Source organism: Spermophilus citellus, assembly GCF_964194105.1.
Source record: "Spermophilus citellus genome assembly, chromosome: 9".
In the NCBI taxonomy this organism is placed as follows: Eukaryota; Metazoa; Chordata; class Mammalia; order Rodentia; family Sciuridae; genus Spermophilus; species Spermophilus citellus.
This window is the reverse complement of record NC_138191.1, coordinates 52634544-52655770: the sequence shown is the minus strand read 5'-3', so window position 1 is coordinate 52655770 and position 21227 is coordinate 52634544. Positions and strand designations below refer to the sequence as shown.

At 38.1% G+C, this 21227-nt stretch overlaps 1 protein-coding gene across 5 annotated transcripts in view; it reads right to left on the bottom strand.

The window, feature by feature from the left end:
- PLPPR5 (phospholipid phosphatase related 5) overlaps positions 1 to 21227 on the bottom strand; it is a 288814-nt gene that overhangs the window by 89724 nt on the left and 177863 nt on the right. For 2 of the 5 annotated variants that reach the window (XM_081308331.1, XM_081308333.1), the window contains exon 3: positions 19537 to 19725. The exons of 1 other annotated variant lie outside the window; for it this stretch is intronic. In XM_081308331.1, the coding sequence (XP_081164457.1) occupies positions 19537 to 19725 (189 nt within the window). Of the gene's footprint in view, positions 1 to 19536; positions 19980 to 21227 lie in introns of those variants that run through there. 2 more of the 5 variants (XM_081308332.1, XM_081308334.1) reach the window with 1 other exon arrangement.

Below are 21227 nucleotides of genomic sequence, written 5' to 3'. Positions count from 1 at the left end.
CTTTGAAAATGGGGAGGCTGGAACTCCTAAACATTAACATAAGTGGGACTTTGAATAAAAGTGAGGAAGCAAGGAACAGTTCCTATTTCCAGCATATCAGGACATCTGGACCCATGCTCTACCACACTAACAAAGAATAAATGATATGTCTTGCTGAGGGTAGTGCCGCACAATAGAGGTCAATGTTTGTGATATTCTTAAACACTATTCTCCCATTATGGTGTGAGATCCTTGAGGATTTTTTTCATTGTTTAATCCTATGCCTTACAAACTTCCTGACATATTAGAATTGTATGAATTAATTCTTACATTAAATGGACTGTGCCCAGAGTCTCAGCTGTGGATCCAGAAAATATACAGGTTCTACAATCTTCAGGCCACTTGCTGCCATGATGTGTACTGAAAGCAAGATAATCTCCTTTAAAGAGAGAGAGAGAGAGCAAGAATGCCTAAATGATGCCATGATTAGCCTTTCTTCATAACTTCTTTAACACATAAAAAGGATATGCTCTGATCCAAGTACAAACTACAAAAATATTCAAGTATTTTCTCATACTTCTCTATTTCTTCTGCTTGACAAAAAAGGGGTATTTTATTTTTAAAAACATGATTTAAAAATCATACTTGAAATAGTAAACCAAAAGTCTGTTAATTTGATGAAACTGTAAAAATCTATTCAGGCATCTTCAGCGATACATATCCAAAAGGTGCATATCAATGAAATGATATTTGCTAAACTCTTAAAAAATATAGCCACAAAACCACTGTTTCTTTAAAACAGAGGGGGAAAAAAATTCCAGATCTGCCCTACCCAGTGTAATTGGCACTAGCCTTGAGCACTTGCCTATTAAGCACTCAGAAGACAGCTGGTCCAAATTGAAAAGTTCAGTAAAAATATAAAAGTGGATTTAGAAGACTTAGTACAAACAAGAATGGAAAATAACTTATATTAAATTTACCTGTTTCTCTTTTTATTTTTCAATGTGGCTCCCATAAAATTTAAAATGCTTTGCATCATATTTCTATTGTGTCTCATGAGTCTTGATTCTATTGTTATGGCCCCTAGTACACCCAAAGCTGCAGGTAACTGGTCAGCAATCACAGTTATTTAATGGATTCTGTGTTTTGAAAGGAATCAGAACTAAGGAGAGAGAGTTCATGGGTATCATGGACATAGATTTTTGAGGCTATATTTAATGTGCATATCTGATTGATTTTCAAAGGTATAAATCTAAAATTAAATATGAGAAGAGCTTTGGAAGACTATCCATCCATCATGTTTCTTTATTATAATGTCTTGGTCTTTGAAAGATAAAAGGCCATGTTGACTCCACTAAGCAACTGGGCATACATTTGTGGATATCTTAAAAAAGATATGTCCAACCCTAGAATCTCAGACAGGTATTTTAATCAACTTTCCTGACATCTGTCTTGATTCTGAATTAGATCCAGTTCTGCCATATCAATCACATATAAGGTCTAACGTACAACAATCAATATGCCATTCATTATTCTTTTATGTTCCAACTAAAACAAATAGATCACTGTGGAATGAACTCACAGAATTCGTACTCTGATTTTTTTCTACTGTCTGAAAAAAGGTTGTCACTCTTTCTATGGTAAATGCTAATGTATACAGAATTTCTAACCTGGTTTTTCTTGATGCTGATTTTTTTTTTTTTTTTTTGCTTATAACCTAGGATTCTTAAGTGATCTTTTGAGAAACACAAGTTATATGAATGCAGCAAGTTCAATAAATTCACTATGAACCGTCTAGTTTCTCATGCTGACATCATTTGAGTGTACCTTCTAGGCATGCTTTTAATCAGGTTAGTTTTTCCCTACAAGGTGTGATGAGTTACTGGTGTTTTTATTTATCACTAGAACTTTGCACAAATTCTGGCATGGAGAAGGCAATTAACAAATAATTGCTTAAGAAAGATAAGACAGGAAGGAAGGAAGGAGGAAGGGAAGGGAAGGGAAGAGAAGGGAAGGGAAGGGAAGGGAAGGGAAAGGAAAGGAAGGGAAGGGAGAAGGGAGGAAGGAAGGAAGGAAGAGAAGGAAGGCCGGCCAATATAAGAAAAAGGAAAAGCATCTTAGTTGTATTGATCCTCAAACTAAATGCCTGCCACCTGAATGAATGGTGTTAGCTATGGTACATTCAGGATCCACTTGGATCCACTTGGATACCTGACACTATAGCCATGCAATACTTAGCACAAAACACCAGTGACAGTATTTCATCATCCTTCCACATCCAGACAATCTGTGGCTCATATTTTTAATAATACATGAATATACTTAAAGAAACTGTATTCATTCCATCTTCCCCATCACAGTACGGTCTCCTTTTTTATAGTATTATTAGAATCCACAAATCCTCATATGTTTATCTTCTGTACTTATCTGGGATCCTACACCAACTGAGAGTAACTTGGAAAAAGCAGGCTTCACAAAGGACATATGAAGAGATATTTAAATACAAACATCCTGGACAATGCTCTGTGAAGGAACTAACAACCACTATTTCTGTCACCTCCATCCTACTTAATGTTAGTAAGTTAAGCTATTTTCTTCTAGTTTAAAATAGTCACAGAACATAAATACTCTGGCTGTTTATTTCAACTCACTCTCATTTCAGACCATGAGTCGAATATGTTTATATCGATAGACCTATCACATTACTTTATAAGAGCTGCATTTTCCAAATGGCATCAGTCACTTGATTTTAATATAGATTTTTTTTATCCCATCCTCTAATCTTCTTCTCTATTAGTGATGATCTGATGTTGCTTTGGGACTTGTTTCAATTACACATAAATTATTGCTTCCTTGACTTGGTCAAAATTCTCTCCTTCTATAAACTTCCAGTGTGGTACAATCAAAGGCACTAAGTGGAGCAAGAATACTTCTTTTCCCAGAAATCCTCCTGGACCCCAGGAACTCATCCCTTGCTGTCACTGAAGAGTATGGAAAAATAATGGATTTTGGAGCCTAGCAGACCTATTGGTTTCAAATTACTTAACGTTATGCAAATTACTTAATGTTATTTGAACTGCAGTTTCTTCTTCAAAAGAGTAATAAAAATACAAAATGATAGAACTGTTATGAAAATTAAATTACCCCCTAAAATTAACATGTTCAAAAGAAATAGCTTTTGATACAATGAACGCCAGTTTTCTCTATGAGGAAACTGAAAATCAATGAGGAATGAATGAGGACAATTTCCATACCACGTTGATTAGTGGCAGAGGCAAGATCCAAACCCGTCTATATCTGATTCTAAATTTGCCTCAGTAAATATTAATTCTTATATCCTCCAAACCAAATCCAGATTCACCTGACATGGCCAAAATGCCATCTTCCTAGAGATACCTTCTCCATGCCTGAGTTCACTAGGATCTAAGAGCATGGCACATGGAATTCATTCATACATTAACCAGCGGATGGCTACCTTCCAGGTCCTGGGTACTCTCCAGGTTCTGGAATAAGTTTTTGAAACTTTAGCTTCTGAAGGTTTTCTGTATACATCTGGATCCTTATAGGACTCTGACTTCCTAAGGTTAGAACAGTCATTTGTCTTGACCCCAGCTACCCTTTTCTGTACTCACTGCAAAGTACCTAGCAAAGGTTTAAAAAGCCAGAAAAAAGCCAGGCATGGTGGCACACACCTATAAGCTCAGCGGCTCAGAAGGCTGAGGTAGGAGGATCACGAGTTCAAAGCCAGCCTCAGCAAAATCGAGTCACTTAGCAACTGGGTGAGACCCTGTCTTTAAATACAATACAAAATAGGGCTGGGACGTGGCTCAGTAGTTGAGTGCCCCTGAGTTCAAACCTTGGTACCAAAAAAAAAAAAGCCAAAAAAATTATAATCTAAGCTCTTCCAATATTTTAACTGCATGACACTGAGCAATCCTAATTTCTCTGAGCCTCAGTTTATCATCTTTAAATGATTATAGTACCCATGTCATGTGATTATTGGGAATCATTCTCTGAGTGATTTAGGACTACATAAATGTAAGAAGCCATGTTATTGTACTGTCAATATCAATCATTACATACTACATGGATGTCAGAATGAATGTTCATTCTACAGATAGCTTCTGCACTAGCAACTGTGAGATCAGAACTGTGGATCCATACAAAGCTTCCGTAGTTTCATTACCTCTCATTTGTTGTTTCCACTTGCCCAAATTCAAGTTCTGACCACCTGGATTGTTGATTTCTGCCTCCTGGGATGGTTTCTGATCCCTGGTTGCTGGCGCTAATGTGGGCTCCCAAGCCTTGCACCCCAGACTGTGTGCCTGGGACCTCATCTCATTGCCTGTTGTATCCTTTGCATCCTCTTAATTCTTTTTTGTTGTTTCTTTGTTTTTATTAGTGAATTATAATTATACGTTGTAATTCTGGCTCAGCACTGGTGTCTGTTGTCCATTAAACCCTTTTTTTTAGAACTGCTTGCCTGAAGCCTGCCTGTCCACCATCCAAGCAGCCATCCTTCTCTTGGTCTTTCTGGTTCTAAATATATCATGGTTCCCCCCAGTCTCTGTAATCAAACCCATCTGAGGTATCAGGGCTGCCCTAGTCCCATTTTCTGTTGAAAGAAACATCAAAATCTTGTGGTCTAATTCTCACCTCTCTCTTCTCCCATGCCCAGTCTTCCTGGCTTTACCTGCCTGCAGATTGTTAAAGCTTCTATAACTTTAGCTTCTTTTGGTTTGTTCTTGCCATGTCATTAACCTGACTGCTTTTACATACTTCCTTTGCAAACTTTAATGTGTTTCCTCTTTCGAATTCCTTGAAGTTCTCCCTTCTAAGTGAAAGAAGCCAAGATGCAAACACATTCACATCATAAAATTTATGCAAATCCAATTAATCCAATCAAAGCTTGTTTGTGAAAAGCCTGTCTTATGTGTTCTTTGAAGTCATTTCCCATGAATGGAAATCTTAATGAGATGACTAAATTTAGGAGTATAGTGCTTCTTGCAAGAAAACCAAGCACATTTAATCCTTGGTACTACAAACTGAAAAATATGAGTTTCACCTTCCAAGAATAGTACTTTTCAATTTCACATTAATTTCAATCAGTTTTTTTTTCAGAAAGAACTGCAATATCTTCAATTTCTAGAGCAACAAATGCATGTATACATTTCCATTCAATTTCCAATTTATAATGAGAAGACTAAAAACATATATTATACAGGTGAGCATACCTGTTACACAATATAGAAAATGCAAGGCAAGATGACTCAATTATAGCAGCAAAACAGCAAAAGTAATAAAAATAACCTTTCCAACTTGAATTTTAGTTATGCATGTCCCACGTAAACTTTCAACATAAATTGTTGTACAAATATTGGTCTCTTCGCATTGTCCAGGATACCTGAAATGACTTCAAGTCATGTAGCATGTGCATCACAGAAGTTAACTTATTAATAACCAACTAATTCACAGTGGTGAAATAAATTGAATAAAATAATCTGAGTACAAGATCATTCTACTTTAATTTGAAAGTGAGAAAAACTTTAAGAATTCTGAAACAAACAGCCAAACTGTGTGCTAAATTGCCCTACACTGCTTAAAACTCTGAAATAATATTTTTTAATTTTTCTCTAGTTTGCTAAATTGAAATCAATGAAGAAATAAAATTACTTGAGTGAGAAAGGCAGATTTAAAAGGCAGAAAAAGTGAAGCTGAAAGGTTAGAATGTGAATCATAGCTTGACCTCTGCAAGAGGGTAAGAAATCAGGACTTCAGTCGGAGTATCAACAGAGTGTAAGTTCCTCCGTGCTCTAATTCTGTGCTCTGCAACTTCCCATTCCAGACAGTCTTGTAGTTCCTTCAACTTAACAAGGTTTCTCCAGCCTAAAAGAGTTTGCATGCTATTTGACTGGAACACCTTTCCTTTCCTCCCTGACTTGCTGACACCCCTCCTTTAGGAACATATTTTCGTGATTCACTCCTCCACCCCACCCCCACTTCTTATCATGATTCACTTTGGAATATCTAGAACCCATCACACACACTGGTTTTTCTAGGAAGGTCTCAGCAAATGTTCCCTAATAAACATATGAAGGGATGAATTCCTGAATACAAGATCATCCTACTTTAATTTGATCTTCAGTGGGCTGTTTCTTTTGCACCCATTTGATAAGGTGAAGAGCTAATTTGCACTTGTTTGATATGTCACTCTAATTGGGAAATCTTGAATTTCATTGAAAAGTATCCATAAACAATATAATCCTAATTTCATTTCCCTGTTCTGCCTGAAGTTAATTGAACTTGTGATTTGCTTGCCCAAGCAGCCCTGAATCTTTCCTCTATTCATTAATGTCATTCTCTAAACTACACCTAATTTTTATCACTCTCAGTGGGAAGAAACTCTTCTCAAGAATATTTCCATGTATTGAGTCAAGCTTTTCAACTCTTAATCCATGATTACTAATGAAAGTGTACAGAGAATGATTCAGAGATCCTGAGTGACAATAAAATCATGACTCATCTCATTTAGAAACTGCCAACTCTCTGAATGCAACATCAGAACAACATAAAAAAAAGTCTTCTAATTTTACCATACACATTTCATATGTAAAATGCACTGATGGTTTAATTTACAAAGCTGAAAGAAAAATGATTTGCTCTTAAGTCACCTGATTTATTTTTGGGGAAAAAAATCTAAGTATATTGAAATACATAAAATGTCACATTTGTTGAAGAAAGAACACATACTACACAAATGCTTAAGTAGTGATGTTAGAAAATTATAAAATGATATGCTGTGTACAGATAAAGACACAGAAAAATGAAAAAATAATTACAGACTACGAATATAATGATGTTAAAGATTTTTTACACAAAACTTCAGATGTTTGAAAGAGTGTCCCTTTGAAATCAATGAGTGTTATTTTGCACTACATTCTGTATAACTCTGACTAATGAAAAATTAAGTGAATATACTTGAAAAAACACTTGAAATGATTGATGACTAGAAGATAAAGTAGAATATTAAGTACCCAGGTTTGGGAAAAAATAACTTAAACTCTATAACTTAAGTATCTATGAATGGAAAGTGACATAAATATATTTTTTCATAAAAAATAGAGTGCCTAGGAAATTCATAACAGTCTTAAATAAGTAAAAGTACCTAAAATTATTTTAATTTCTATTAATTCTTTTAAGATACACAAATTATTATTTATATCTACCATATGAAAGGCATTACATTTGGGAGTATATGCTGAGAAAGAGGCAAAGATACACAAGATATATTTGCTAGGCTACATAAATTTTTAATCCTTTGATAGGCAAATTATTTGTACATAATTAACGATAGTGCATAACAATGCAGAAATATGCTGCATGTATATGCTACATATGACTAAAAGTGTTTAATAATTATCAGACTCCAAGATGACAAATCCAATTAGAAGAAGTTGCCTGGAGTTAGGTCTTTAGGATTAAGAAGCCAAGACAAGACCAGTTTCAAACAGAGGGAAAATTCTTTTTTTTTTTTTATTTTTTTATTGGTTGTTCAAAACATTACATAGTTCTTGATATATCATATTTCACACTTTGATTCAAGTGGGTTATGAACTCCCATTTTTACCCCGTATACAGATTGCAGAGTCACATCAGTTACACTTCCACTGATTTACATATTGACATACTCATGTCTGTTGTGTTTTGCTGCCTTTCCTATCCTCTACTATCCCCCCTCCCCTCCCCTCCCCTCCCCTCTTCTCTCTCTACCCTCTCTACTGTAATTCATTTCTCCCCCTTGTATTATTTTTCCCTTTCCCCTCACTTCCTCTTGTATGTAATTTTGTATAACCCTAAGGGTCTCCTTCCATTTCCAAGCAATTTCCCTTCTCTCTCCCTGTCCCTCCCACCTCTCATCCCTGTTTAATGTTAGTCATCTTCTCATGCTCTTCTTCCCTACTCTGTTCTTAGTTACTCTCCTTATATCAAAGAAGACATTTGGCATTTGTTTTTTAGGGATTGGCTAGCTTCACTCAGCATAATCTGCTCTAATGCCATCCATTTCCCTCCAAATTCTATGATCTTGTCATTTTTTTAATGCAGAGTAATACTCCATTGTGTATAAATGCCACATTTTTTTTATCCATTCGTCTATTGAAGGGCATCTAGGTTGCTTCCACAGTCTTGCTATTGTGAATTGTACTGCTATGAACATCGATGTAGCAGTGTCCCTGTAGCATGCTCTTTTTAGGTCTTTAGGGAATAGACCCAGAAGGGGAATAGCTGGATCAAATGGTGGTTCCATTCCCAGCTTTCCAAGAAATCTCCATACTGCTTTCCAAATTGGTTGCACCAATTTGCAGTCCCACCAACAATGTACAAGTGTACCCTTTTCCCCACATCCTCGCCAGCACTTGTTGTTGTTTGACTTCATAATGGCTGCCAATCTTACTGGAGTGAGATGATATCTTAGGGTGGTTTTGATTTGCATTTCTCTGACTGCTAGCGATGGTGAGCATTTTTTCATGTACTTGTTGATTGATTGTATGTCCTCCTCTGAGAAGTGTCTGTTTACGTCCTTGGCCCATTTGTTGATTGGGTTATTTGTTATCTTATTGTCTAATTTTTTGAGTTCTTTATATACTCTGGATATTAGGGCTCAAGGAACTTGATATCAAACCAGAGGGAAAATTCTGTGATCTCTTAGCAGTGTCTGTTGTGGTCAAGGGAGGAGCCAGTGAGCATCATCTTGCTGTGGGAAGATGTATCTGTGTGGGAAGAGGTGGAAAATATTTCCTTTATAGATGAGATAACTGACCACAAGGTCGTTTAATACCCACTGAGACTAATGCTTCAATGAAAAAAATAGTGTGCAAACTAGGGAAAATGCCTGATCTAACTTGCCAAAGTTGAAAGTACACCTGAGATATAGTCTTCAGTGCTGAGTATTAAATATAAAAATGTAAGATATTTCAAATTCAGTCAGACATGGGCAGCCAAAATGGTAGAACAAATTCAAGTCCATGCCAAGTGAAGATCTGTGCGGTTTCTCACTAGTTGCATGGCCTCAGACAAGTCATTTAACTCACAGGGCACAGATTTAAAGATAAACCTATATGAACGTTTGGTCCTCTTTCATTATTAAAAAGTTTAAGCTATGAAGAAGCATGTTCTCTTTCATAATGAATTTACAAATCATTTCCAAAAATGGAGTGGCAGAGAGAGGCTGATAGCATGGCTTGAATAAAGTGTCTACTGGAATCCCATATCTGTATTCTAGACTTTGCCCCAAAAAATAAATGAATGAAAAGGGGACCCCAAGTAATCATGTGGTGAGGAGTCAGAGAAGAGGAAACAAAGGTCTCTTTGTGAAAGACCAACAGGGTTGAAGCTTTGATTAAGTCTCTTCATTCATTTTAGAAACTGAGTACACCCAACACTGCCCAGGCACATGCAAAGGAAGAGGTCATTATCACCAACCCAAGGATACTGTTTTCTTTTAGTTTTTACATCAATTGGAAATGTCAGGAGTTCATTTTAAATTATAAGATGAATCCCCAGGTGCACTATCTCTATCCAAGGCTGCTCAATTTGGGTGTCTGTGAGAACATGGCATTCTGCTTTGATGAGGTCTCTGGAAATACAAGATGTTTCTCAGTGTGAAAAGTGCTTCTATGCACCCCAGTGTGAGAAAAAACTAAATCTGAAATGGAGATTTAAAAAAAGTACAGTTTTTTCTGTTACTATTGAAAGCACCCTTTTAAAAAATGGGATCCTTGCATAGGAAACACATAGAGGTTCTGGTTATACTAATAAATTTCAAATTTCTTTAGAGAGGAAATAGCACACGATATTTTGATAATATGCAGATGTGTTAGTAGTACATTTATGCTTAGCTGCCCTATAATTTTACATCCTTTTATTTCCCAACATTGCTTTGAAATGTGGGGGAAGGGCTTTAATCCTGGTTTTGAGATTTGGAGCATGTCAGTTAACCTCTTTAAATCTTAATTTCAAGGTATACTGCACAAGGAATGTGCTCACCAAATATTTGTTGAGAAAAAAAAAAGTATGAGAGGAGGAAGGCAGAGAAGGAGGGATGGAGGAAGGGAAGGAGTACAGAAGAGAATAGAGGGAATTTTTAAACATTCATTCTTTCTATACTGTTCCAGTTCCAAGTGTTTTGAATATTTTCATACCACACCAAACACAAAGTATACCCTTAATAAAAAAATTCAATAGACTAGCAAAACATGAATCTGACAATAGGGCAAAAAAAATTTTAGGTCATCAATTTAGTTAACATATTTTGGGTGTATAGTCTCAAAGTAATGAGGATATAGAAGACCCAGTTCCTAAATTAAGAAGTCTACAATTTTCTTTAAACTATTTCAATGTAATCTGTGTGATATATATGTACCACTTTGTTTATGCTCCAATTCTAGGAATAATCTGCTTAAATGATACTAAAATGCAAAGTCTTAGGCCGTCATTAACATTTTATCAAAAAGATCCCATTCCAAACAGGCTGCCAAAAGTCTTTTTGCTATGCCCATGTTAATTAACAACTGACTTAATTAGCATTGTGAATATAAAAAGAGGATTTTTTTTACTGATATAAGTAGTGGCTTTTAATTAGCATGATAAATGCTAAAAATGGACTCCTATTGGAGAAAGGAAAAATTTTTCCAGTTACATGGATTAACTAAGAGAGTTCTGAGACACTTCCCATGTCTGAATGAACAAGGTACAAGACTCTGGCAAGGACAGTAGCCTACACTCAATGGCTTGTTCTTGACGGATCCAGATTCCAGCCATTGTTGGATTGGGAGAATTTTAGCTTCAAGCATGTCAACCTGAGATCACAGAATATCCCTTCAGGAAGAATGTCATAAACCTAAAATGCTATAAAAACCAGAATGTTCAAAGTTATTAAACTTACAGCACAGGACTACTCTACTTGTTTCATTGAAAGGTTATTAAATAATGGTGGGCTCAACGAAATTTTGTCTGACACTTGAATTCAAATTCACCTTACCTTCATCAACAAAAACTTCAGTGGGTGCCTGGATAGCAGTCTATCAAAAATAATCTAGGGCTGGGGTTATGGCTCAGTGGTAGAGCACTTGCCTAGCATGTGTGAGGCAGTTGGATTTGATTCTCACCACTGCATGTAAATAAATGAATAAAATAAAGGTTCATAAGCAACTAAAAAATAATAATCTAAAAGTCAAGTCAGTTTACAATGCCCTAACACTGAGATGTTCAAGTCTAGTGATTGAAACATAAATAAAAATGCAATCTAAGAAACCTATAAAGTTATTTAAATGCTGAAATTTGTATATGAGGCAAAAGTGTCATAGAGAACAATGTAGCTATTTCAACTGGGAAAATCTAAGAGGTGTGTTTAGCAAAGTTTGTGCTAGGTCTAGAAGGATATGTCAGAATATTCCAGAAAGCTGTGAATTTGGGGGGAAGGGAAGGGGAGGAATTTATAGAGGTTAGAATCCAGAAAGATAAAAATGGATTTATACAAGAAATCACAAATGTAGTAATGCTTACAGATGTGTGTGCATGTATACACTAAACACACACACACACACACACACACACACACACATACACATACACACTTTCACTCACACATGTTCTCTCATTTGAGAAATGTCTACCAAAAAAAACTGTCATTAGAGTTTTAATGTACCTGGGTTGGGAAAACAATCTCTGGAGTTGTGTTTTTACCCCCTACCCCATATGGTAATTTTACTGACAGTGATTCTCAAGTTACATCTGTCATAATAGGACTAAAAATGTAACTAGCCTGCTGAGTGGAAACTGGCATTCTCAGAAATAGTTTAAATAGCACTGAATATAGAACTCCATTTCACATATTCGAAAATATCTTCCATCAAAATAATAGTCCTTATGGTTTTCCAAAGTCCATTAACAAGTCCTCCTAACCACAGGTTAAGTTCATAATTCTGAAATCAGAATTTGCCCTCTCAACTTGCATGGATAAGAATATCAACTTCCGTTGACTATTCCACCTGTGTTAGGAATCAGTGAAGTTTTATGTTTGCACAAAGATCTTAAAATTCCTTTTTTCATGTTCTTTTATAACTAAGCCTAAAGACTAAGAAGCATATGGACACTACAAATAGCATACTGATATATAATCAATAAGCTTTAGCTCTCCCCTGCCTACTAGGAATGCCATCATTTATGCTGTGAAGCAAATTAGTGAACAACTGCATGTAGCCAACAGACCATTGGACTTGAAGTAATAAGTTCACATTCTCAATGTGTCATTTACCAACTGGAGCAAATTGCAAGAGCTCTCTAGATTTGTTATTGCATACGCTATCTGAAAGAATTAATGTGAACAGTAAATGGCTTACCTCATTCATTCAACAAAATGATTAAGTACACATGATGTCATTTGACTCTGCACTATCAATAAAAAATATTAGCTTTTATGTTAAAAGAACAGCTATCACTTATTGAACACCGAGTGCAGACATGTATTTAATTGTTGTAAGATGTCATGTTAACTACTATTATCTCAGTCTTACAAAGATAAGATCTGAGGTTTGGAGATATAATTTTATGCATATTATCTGAACTGTTGAAGCTTCTGGAATATCATTTTAGAAGCCCATGCAATGGCAGTGCTACCTAGTACATAGTTGATGCAATACTATCATTCAAAACTTCAACAAATAATGTATTTTTAGCACAGTGAAAATTAAAAAATCAACATGATACAATACATACTTAACATATGGCATCAGCAGAGCTCCCTGGAAATATGATTTACTTCAAATTATGGAAAGGAATGAAATGATTCTTTATAATAATCTTTACAATACTCAGAGCTTGCTGAAATATTTTTGAAAAATAGAATTGAATATTAGAGTAATGGTCTGTAATAATCAGGAGGCCATTTTACACTGTTGGCTTTCTATTTTTGCTACTCTTTCTATAGGAAAATCAGAAAAGAACTTAAAAAATCATATTTATTTTTCCACACCACAGAGTAAATATATAAGGCTGGCAAAGTACTGCTGCCAGTAGTGTTAACCATCTCTGATGACGGTGGCTGCACAATCCACGTAACTGCTCATATTATGTTTCCCTTACAGGTATGAAGTGATTTACTGTCTCCAAAGTGCTTTCTCATCTATTTGATTCTCACAACATCTCTTCAAAGTGGGAAGGAGGAAGCCAAAATTAATTGGAAAAAGTAACTCTCTCAGAGAAGCTACATGGATATGAGTGATGAAGGGTGGAGGGAGAGAGTAAAAAGGGAAAGAAGAGAGGGTAGTGGAGGAGAAGAGGGGGGAGGAAAAGCTAGTTAGTGTTCTGATTCCTGGGTCTTTCGTTTCCCCTCAGCATCACCATCTCCTTATCAGAATACAAAGAAGAAGGACAAATGGAAAAACAGCGACAATGAATGTTAAACGGAGGAAGAGAAGACAAGGGGAAAAGTGACAATGTGAACAAATGAATAAGAATAAGAACATCAAGTAAAACAAGGTCCCAAGAGACACCAGGAGAGGTTAAAACAGTCCCAAAGAGTAGCTTTTTAGAGGATCTGGACATCTTTGACAGTATGATTAAACCATGGAGGCATACTAAAAAAAAATGGCACATGTACACACATAATATTTTATGCACAATTTCCATTCATTCACTGCACTTCAAAAACTAGTGCTAAGTTCAAGTTTAAGAAACATGCCTTAAAAGCAGAGGTAGCTTCACCTCTCTGAGTACTGTGGTTTGCACATCCAGAACCAGAGGGTGGTTCTACAGAAATGTGGATGCCTGCAGCACCATGACTGTGTGTGCTGCGGAGACAAGAGACATGCCTTCATATTAGAACAGAACTCTCAATCCCTTCTGCTGCCACCCACCTCTCCACAACATTTCCAAGTTTAACAGGAAACAAAACAATATCCTACACCACACATTGAGACCATTATCTTCAGTGGAACACAAAGTTTCCCATCAAACCAAGAAAACTGAAATCAAGGACACAGGGTTTGAGAAAATTTTGACTTTCCTGGTATTGAATTACTATTACTAAAAATCTTTAAAGACCAATTAACATGTTAGGATTCAGATATTTGATAAAATATTTAAATGCACAGGCTTTGACAACTGGCACTGTAATTGTGGGACGTTGAACTGGTCATCTGACCTCTCTACATCCAAGTATCTTCCATAAATTTATCATAGAAATTAATAATATTAATGAATTTAAATAACTTAAGTCTGACATAATAATCTTACTGAACTTATTACATTTCGTTAATGAAATAGATTTAATGAGGGTATATTACAGAAAAGTGCTATCTTTGTGGGCATTAAATGAAGCAGTGCATAAAATATATCTAACATAGGATCTGGTGCATAGGAAATGAATAATAAATATTAGTGTTAGTGTACTTTAAGAAATTGAAGTGTCATCAAAGGTAGGAATCATTAACTTGGTTTTAAGAATGGAATTCTGATTGCTGCACTTTTCTTACTATTCAGACTCCTTAATTTATGAAGGTTGGAGTGAACTCAGTGGCTTCTGCCTCTTTCAAATAGGTTTTCAGCTTTGGAATCCACTAACAAAAAGGTATTTTGCTAAGTGCTTTATAGAGGTTAGCTTGATTAATCATCCCAACCTCAAAAGGAGTAATGATAGCTGTCACATACATAGCTAGGCACTACTCTGATACTTACATGTGTTGACTCATTTCATACTCACAGTGTATCCTTACTATCTCCATTTAATAGTCAAAGACATAGAAAAATAGAGAGATAAATGGGTTCAAGTTTCACAGGTGAAAAAACTGGCAGATATGGGATTCAACCCAGGCAGTCAGATTCCAAGACTTGTGATCTTTACCCCTACAACCACTGACTCTCCAAGAGCCAGGTGTTTTTATCTCCAGTTTTTGAAAAAAGATTTTGGCAAAAGCATATGGCTAGTGAGGAGGAGAACAGGATAAGAATCCAGACATGTCTGACACCCATATCTGTGCTTCATCTCCTATTCCAGCCCCAGTAGTGGGTTCCAGGAATGAGGATGGGAGGGAATACCCAAGGCAAGGTTAGGAGGAGAAGAGGTCTATGGGAAAGCATTGGGTACAAGATGCCTTCCTGTCACCATCTACCTTCACTCCATTCAGTGATGCCAGCAGCCATGGGATGGCAGCTGTGGCTACATTCCTCAACTCTGGATCTCAAGGACCAGAGAGCATCCTGAGGATGCAAACATAAAGAATCTGAGATGTGCATAAATTTCAAACCCTCCCCATGTAGTGTCAGTAGCTACCTTGGTTGGTGCTGATTTTCTTTATCTTGATTCTGGCTCTATGAAGATGGATGGACTAGTTTACACTCCTTTGAATCATCTGGACTGCTCAGAGATCTAAAGGACAATAGGTCTTATGACTAATGAATCCAAATTTGGGGAGCAGAAGCTATTGTCATCACCAGTTCTTTTAATCAATGAAACTCAAAGGTCACTAATTAAATTTCTATCTGTGTATGCTTTATGTGACACTTTGATAAATGCCATATAGATCAAACTGAACACTACCTATTTTCAAAGGGTTTATAAATCATGTCATCCATGTAAAAATGAAAACACAATTAAAATAATTATTATAAAATATTGGGGACAGACTTTAAATTGATCTTATGTAGATATTTTGATAACAGAAGATCCCTCTACACTCCAAGCAAATAAATATATGAATAAATATGTCTTTAGACACTACCTCTCAGACCAAGTCCTGCTCAGTTCTTAGAAAACTAAGTTAAACTCTCAGTCTGGCCTTCCAAGCCTTATTCATGCAATCCCAGCCTTTGTCTTTAGCTATGAACCCTCATTTCCCCAAACATGACTCTCTGAAATGAAAAAAAAAAAAAAAAAAACAATAGTTGTTTGAGGAAAGCATTCAGCATTTTCTGCCCTCATGGGTTGGTAAAGGAAGCTGCTGCTGTGATGTCTTAACTCAACTGCCAATTGGACTCACCTTTCAAACAAATCTCAAATGCTACCATCTCGTCTAGGAATCCTCTCCCCATCCTACCAAACAAAAGTGATCTTATCCTTTTCTGAATCACCAGAGTCTCTGTGGTACCTACAAGTATATATATGCAGAAATATATATATATATATATATATATATATATATATATATATATATATAAAACTTTTACCATTATTATTTGAATTATGATCTTCAATGTGTTTACCTAATTTCCCAAATTAGGCTGCAAATTTCTTAGGATTGGTGACCAGGGTTTATTTCTCCAGTTGCCTCAATTACCTCTCTTTTGCCAGGAAACCATTTGCACTACAAGGATTCAATAAACACTTAATGAACTGCTATTTTATTAATGATAATGATGGATGGAGGGTGTGGTTTTGTAGTCGAACACTTGCCTAGCATGCACAAGTTTCTGGGTTCAATCAAACATTGCAAAAAATTAAATAATGCTAGTGATATAGAACCTCTTATGGAGCATCAACCATGCCAAAAGTGACATTAACGTAACTAATTTAAAATTCAAAATCCTGTGACCAAGGGAATTAAGGCTTACATTAATTGTTCAAGTTTACATAACATGTGGAGTTCCCAACTCAACATCTCAAATATACCTTCAATCAAAAATCCTATTTGTTAAGATTCTCAATCTGAGCCCAAGGGAACTCTATATGAAAGTGATACAATGCATAAGATATATGGTTTTTAAGTTTTGGATAAATTAATTTAATGAGTATGAAACAAATCTGCACCTCTCCAGAGTAATGAGTTTAAAAACTTAAAAATATATTTGTTAAGAAGAACCTTTATCACCACAGTATAAGAACTATAAGAGATGAGGGAATATATTCTTGTGTGAGGTATTCGTTCAGAATAATGATTATGAATAAATTGAATTTGCATAAAGAATAAAGTATAGGCTTAGAAGATTGATGGACTAGAGTTAAAATTCTGAGTGTAACATTGTAGCTCTTGTCTTTGGGCACATGACTTAAACTTCCTATTTTAATAGGGAACAGATTATTTTTGAAAGAACACATACATGAAGCTGGATTGGGACTTCTGATGTATTTTAGCAAATTATAGAGTCAAAGACAAAGCAAAACATTTTCCTGGGTAAAGTATAAAAAAAAAAACTTTCCAGTTTTCTTGAGAAGATGCAGAGGTACAGCTGCCACTCCTATTTCAATTCCTCATGTAAGGACAGAATACTCTATTATTCCTACCAGCATAAGAGAAACAAAGGCCAGCATCACAGCTTTCCTCCAAAATCCAGTACTTCTCTTTAAACCAGCAAACAAACCCATTCTCTTAAACCTAAAGAACTAAAGGTCAAAACCTGAAACCCAAGTTGGATCATCCCTTTAAAGTCTGACTACTTATATCCCCAATGCCTGCTCCATCAGTCAATCCCCAACATTCAGAGAACGTGTTCTTTGGAAGCAATAGGCATCAGTCTAAAGCATTTGGCATCAGTCCTATGAACATATAAACATCATAGTCAGTTTTTAAATTTTTTTTCAGATGTTCCCAACTTACTATCTGAATCTCAAGTTTCCTCAAATGTTAATTGGATCCCCTAGAAGGGCTGCTGTACAAAATATATGTGACTACAACTATTCAGTACCCAACACAGTGGGCACTCAGTAGAGACTAATTAATTCCCTTTCTCCTTCCTAGGTTCTGCCTAAGTGGAGAATTATCAAAATCTTTGGACCAATGTGTTTTTTTCTCTCACTGCCACCTGCCACCATGGATGGTTGGTTCAGATAAAAAGTGCTACTTCATTTCAGTAAGACACAGAATGTCATTTACCACAAGACAAGTTACAGACAGTCTTTATTGTATTTATTATGGTTGCAACCAAATAAATGACATGAAGGTAACTGTGTTTTTTGTTTGTTTGTTTGTTTTTTGTTTTGTTTTGTTTTGTTTTGTTTTTTTGATCCTTAGAAAATCCCTGAGCTAGTTCCCTGGAAAACAGGTGGCTGGAAACCCAGACTCCACCCAAAGTCAAAAGACCCCAAGAAACAGACCATTGCTTCCTCTGCCAATTTTTGAAATGGAGGAGAAAGATCACAAACATGAAGTTGTATTGGGACTTCTGATATATTAGCAAATTATAATGCCAAAACACAAGGCAAAGCATTTTTCTGGGGCAAGGTATATCCCATTTCAAACCACTATGCTAGAGCTGAATTTGAAGCCAACTATCACAGTATATGACAAAGTTACTTTGAAGTTATCAGAAGTTGCTTGGTTTGTTCACAAAATTCCATTTTGTGTGTCAGGAACATTTCATTATTTTGTAAATCACAAAATCATGTTCTTTAAAATCCAAGATGAATATCAAAGCCAAATGGATACAGCAGATGTTCTTAACACTCATAATTGCAATTTATACATTCAGCTATTGAAAATAAAACTTCACTTTCCCTGTCCTCTTGATTTTCCAATTTCCTCTTCATTCTTTATCTGAAAAGGGGGGATGGGAGGGGGAGGGAGAGGGAGACTGCATCATAGGAAGGGAATCTCTACTACTTTGTCAGTCTAAAGAAACCATAATGTGTCAGGTTTTCTAAAGAAATCCCATCTATTCTCATACAAAAAAAAAAACACGTCTGCATTGTATTCACATATGTAAACTGTGATGTAATTATTATTCCAATAATTATATATAAGGGTATATATACACTTGTGAGTGTATCTTTATAGTCCCTATCCTTATCTATCTCCCTCTCTCTCTCTCTCTCTCTCTTTCCCACTCTCAGACACACACACACACCCAGTCTATAAATCCAGAAGGCATTCTCAGCCAGATTTAAAGAGACAAGGATTTGAGCCGCCCAGGGAAGGAGCAGCCTTAAATAAATCTGAAGTGCTCTTGTGATTTAGGCACAGCTCCTTCTCAGCAAAGCCCTGTTGCCCAATCCTCTTCATTGACAAATTCCCAATTTCTTTTTTAGATATTTGGTCTCTGGTCAGCTTAGTCCATTTGGCTTTTTCATCTGAAAGGGAAGGAGGTAGTAAAAATATCGGTGTGCCCCGACTCGGGAAGCAGGGGTACCTTCCACACCCCAGCAATTGACCCCCTCTGTCCTCACTAGCTTGGCTGCTGCTCATCTTCCAGGAGCACAGGGGAGATCAGTGAAGCAAGGCCACAGAATCCATCAAGTCCAGATTCACCCAAAAAAGCAAACCCCTTCCCCATCCCCGACACTCACCCATTACCTCCTACAGCCCCCTTCCCTTCGGTTGCCTCCGCGTCACCCAACACTGCAGCCACCGCAGGGGGTGCGGGGGTGGCGTGTGGGGAGAGAGGGGGCTTCCTTCGCACCCACCCCTCACGCACCCAGAGAAGAATGTCCTCTGGGGAAGGGGATGCCAACAACTTGGAGGAACTTAGAAAGCAAAAGCTGCCGCGCCCCGACCCTTGGTGGGGCCGCAACCCCGAAGGCGAGGGCTAAAGAAGGGAGTCCGCGGCGAGGGCGAGCACCCCCGAGCTTACCACGAGCACGGGGACCCCGGCGGCCAGAGAGTAGAGGAGCACGGGGGGCACGGCGCTGCTATCCTCCGGGCCCGGGTAGGGCTTGCGGTAGGCACTGTCGTGGCAGAAGAAGCCCTGCACGTTCACGGTGAACGTGTCGGTGTATTCGAAGTAGTATGCCAGCATCACCGTCCCTGCCATGATCACCATCTGGAAATAGAGCATGCTGCTGGTGAGCGCCGCGGACAGCAGGGGCATGCACGCCTCCGGACCGAGCCAAGCCGAGCGGGCGGCCGACGCGGCAAGGCCCCCTCCCGGGTCCGCCGAGTCAGCCACCGGGGGCGCGGCGGCGGGGGAGGCTGGAGGACGCGGAGCGGGAGGAGGGATGGAGCCGCTGGAGGAAGAGGCGGAGGCACTCAGGGTTTTGAGGCGCGGGCAGGCTGCAGAGGAGGCGGCTACCCCCGGACTAGTCCCTGCTCCCCTGCCCGCCCCCTGCCCGCTGCAAGCGCCGCCCGCCCCGGCACGGGGTCGCGCGGAAGGGCGGGGAGTCCCCGGCGACTGGCTGCGGCCGCTGCACCCTGGCAGGAGACCATTCGCGAGACCGCTGTTCTGGGTCAAGCCCTCAGGCCAGCAGGCAGAAAGCCGCGTCGGCGGACCGGGCGGCAGCAAGCGGGACAGCGGCACCTGTACCCCCTTCTGAGGGCGGACGCTGTGGAGCTGGAGAGCTCCTGGCGGGGGAAAACCAAAATAAAAAGGGGAGGAGAGGCAATAGAGATGGAGCTTCTAGAAACTCCCTTTCTAGGCACCAGCTGGGCTGTTTAAGAAACCCGCACAATGCCTGGGAAAATAGTGCGTGGACACGTCTTCAGAGCGCAAATCCCACCAAAGCGCAAAGTGTCCGATGCTGCGCCTCTGAGTTTCAGCGTGTGCCTTTAGCCGCGCTCCCTTGGATTCCTTAACCCTGCACAGGACCCCAGCAGAGCAGTGGTTTCTAGGTTCGATTAGAAAAATGATCTCAGAGGATTTTAGCTTTGGGGTTTCTTTGCCTCCCCTGCAGCTTCCTAGGGCTTTGTGTGTAAAAAATACAGAAATCATTGCTCGAAGCTCCAGAAGCATCATCTCTTGTACACCGGTTCCTTCCTTCTTCATGTATTCTTTTGCTCATCTTCTCAGTCTCCTTTTATTAGCTGCTTGTGAGAAGGGGCTTTACAGATTCTTGGGAGTCAGCGGTACCAGCCATCAGGAAAAGAAAAAAGGCTATTTGATTCATCTCTGTATTCCCCTAGTTTAGGAATCTGCAGGAATTCCTGTAGGCTCAGGTGAAAGGAGAGGCAGACCAGTGCAGGCTCACAGTACATGCAAAGTACACCCATACGTGGGTATCCACGCGTGTGCGTGGAGGTAGGGTGCTATGGAATTCGTTTATGCAAGGAATGGATTCTGTGATGCCATGCAGGTCCCTCTGTGCAAGCTTAGGTGGTGGATTCCCAAAGGGCCCTTTGGAAACCTGACACTGCAGGTAAGAAAGCATTTATACAAAGCAAGATAGGAGAATATTCTTAGAGCTCTGCCCTTCTCATTAAAATGTAGAATTACCTTAGCAATTTTCTAACTTAATTCATTTTAATGGGTGTAAATGATTTTTTAAAGGTGGGCCTTTATCATCAAGAAAATTCAACATTGTTAGGCTAAAAAAACAAGCAGTTCAAATG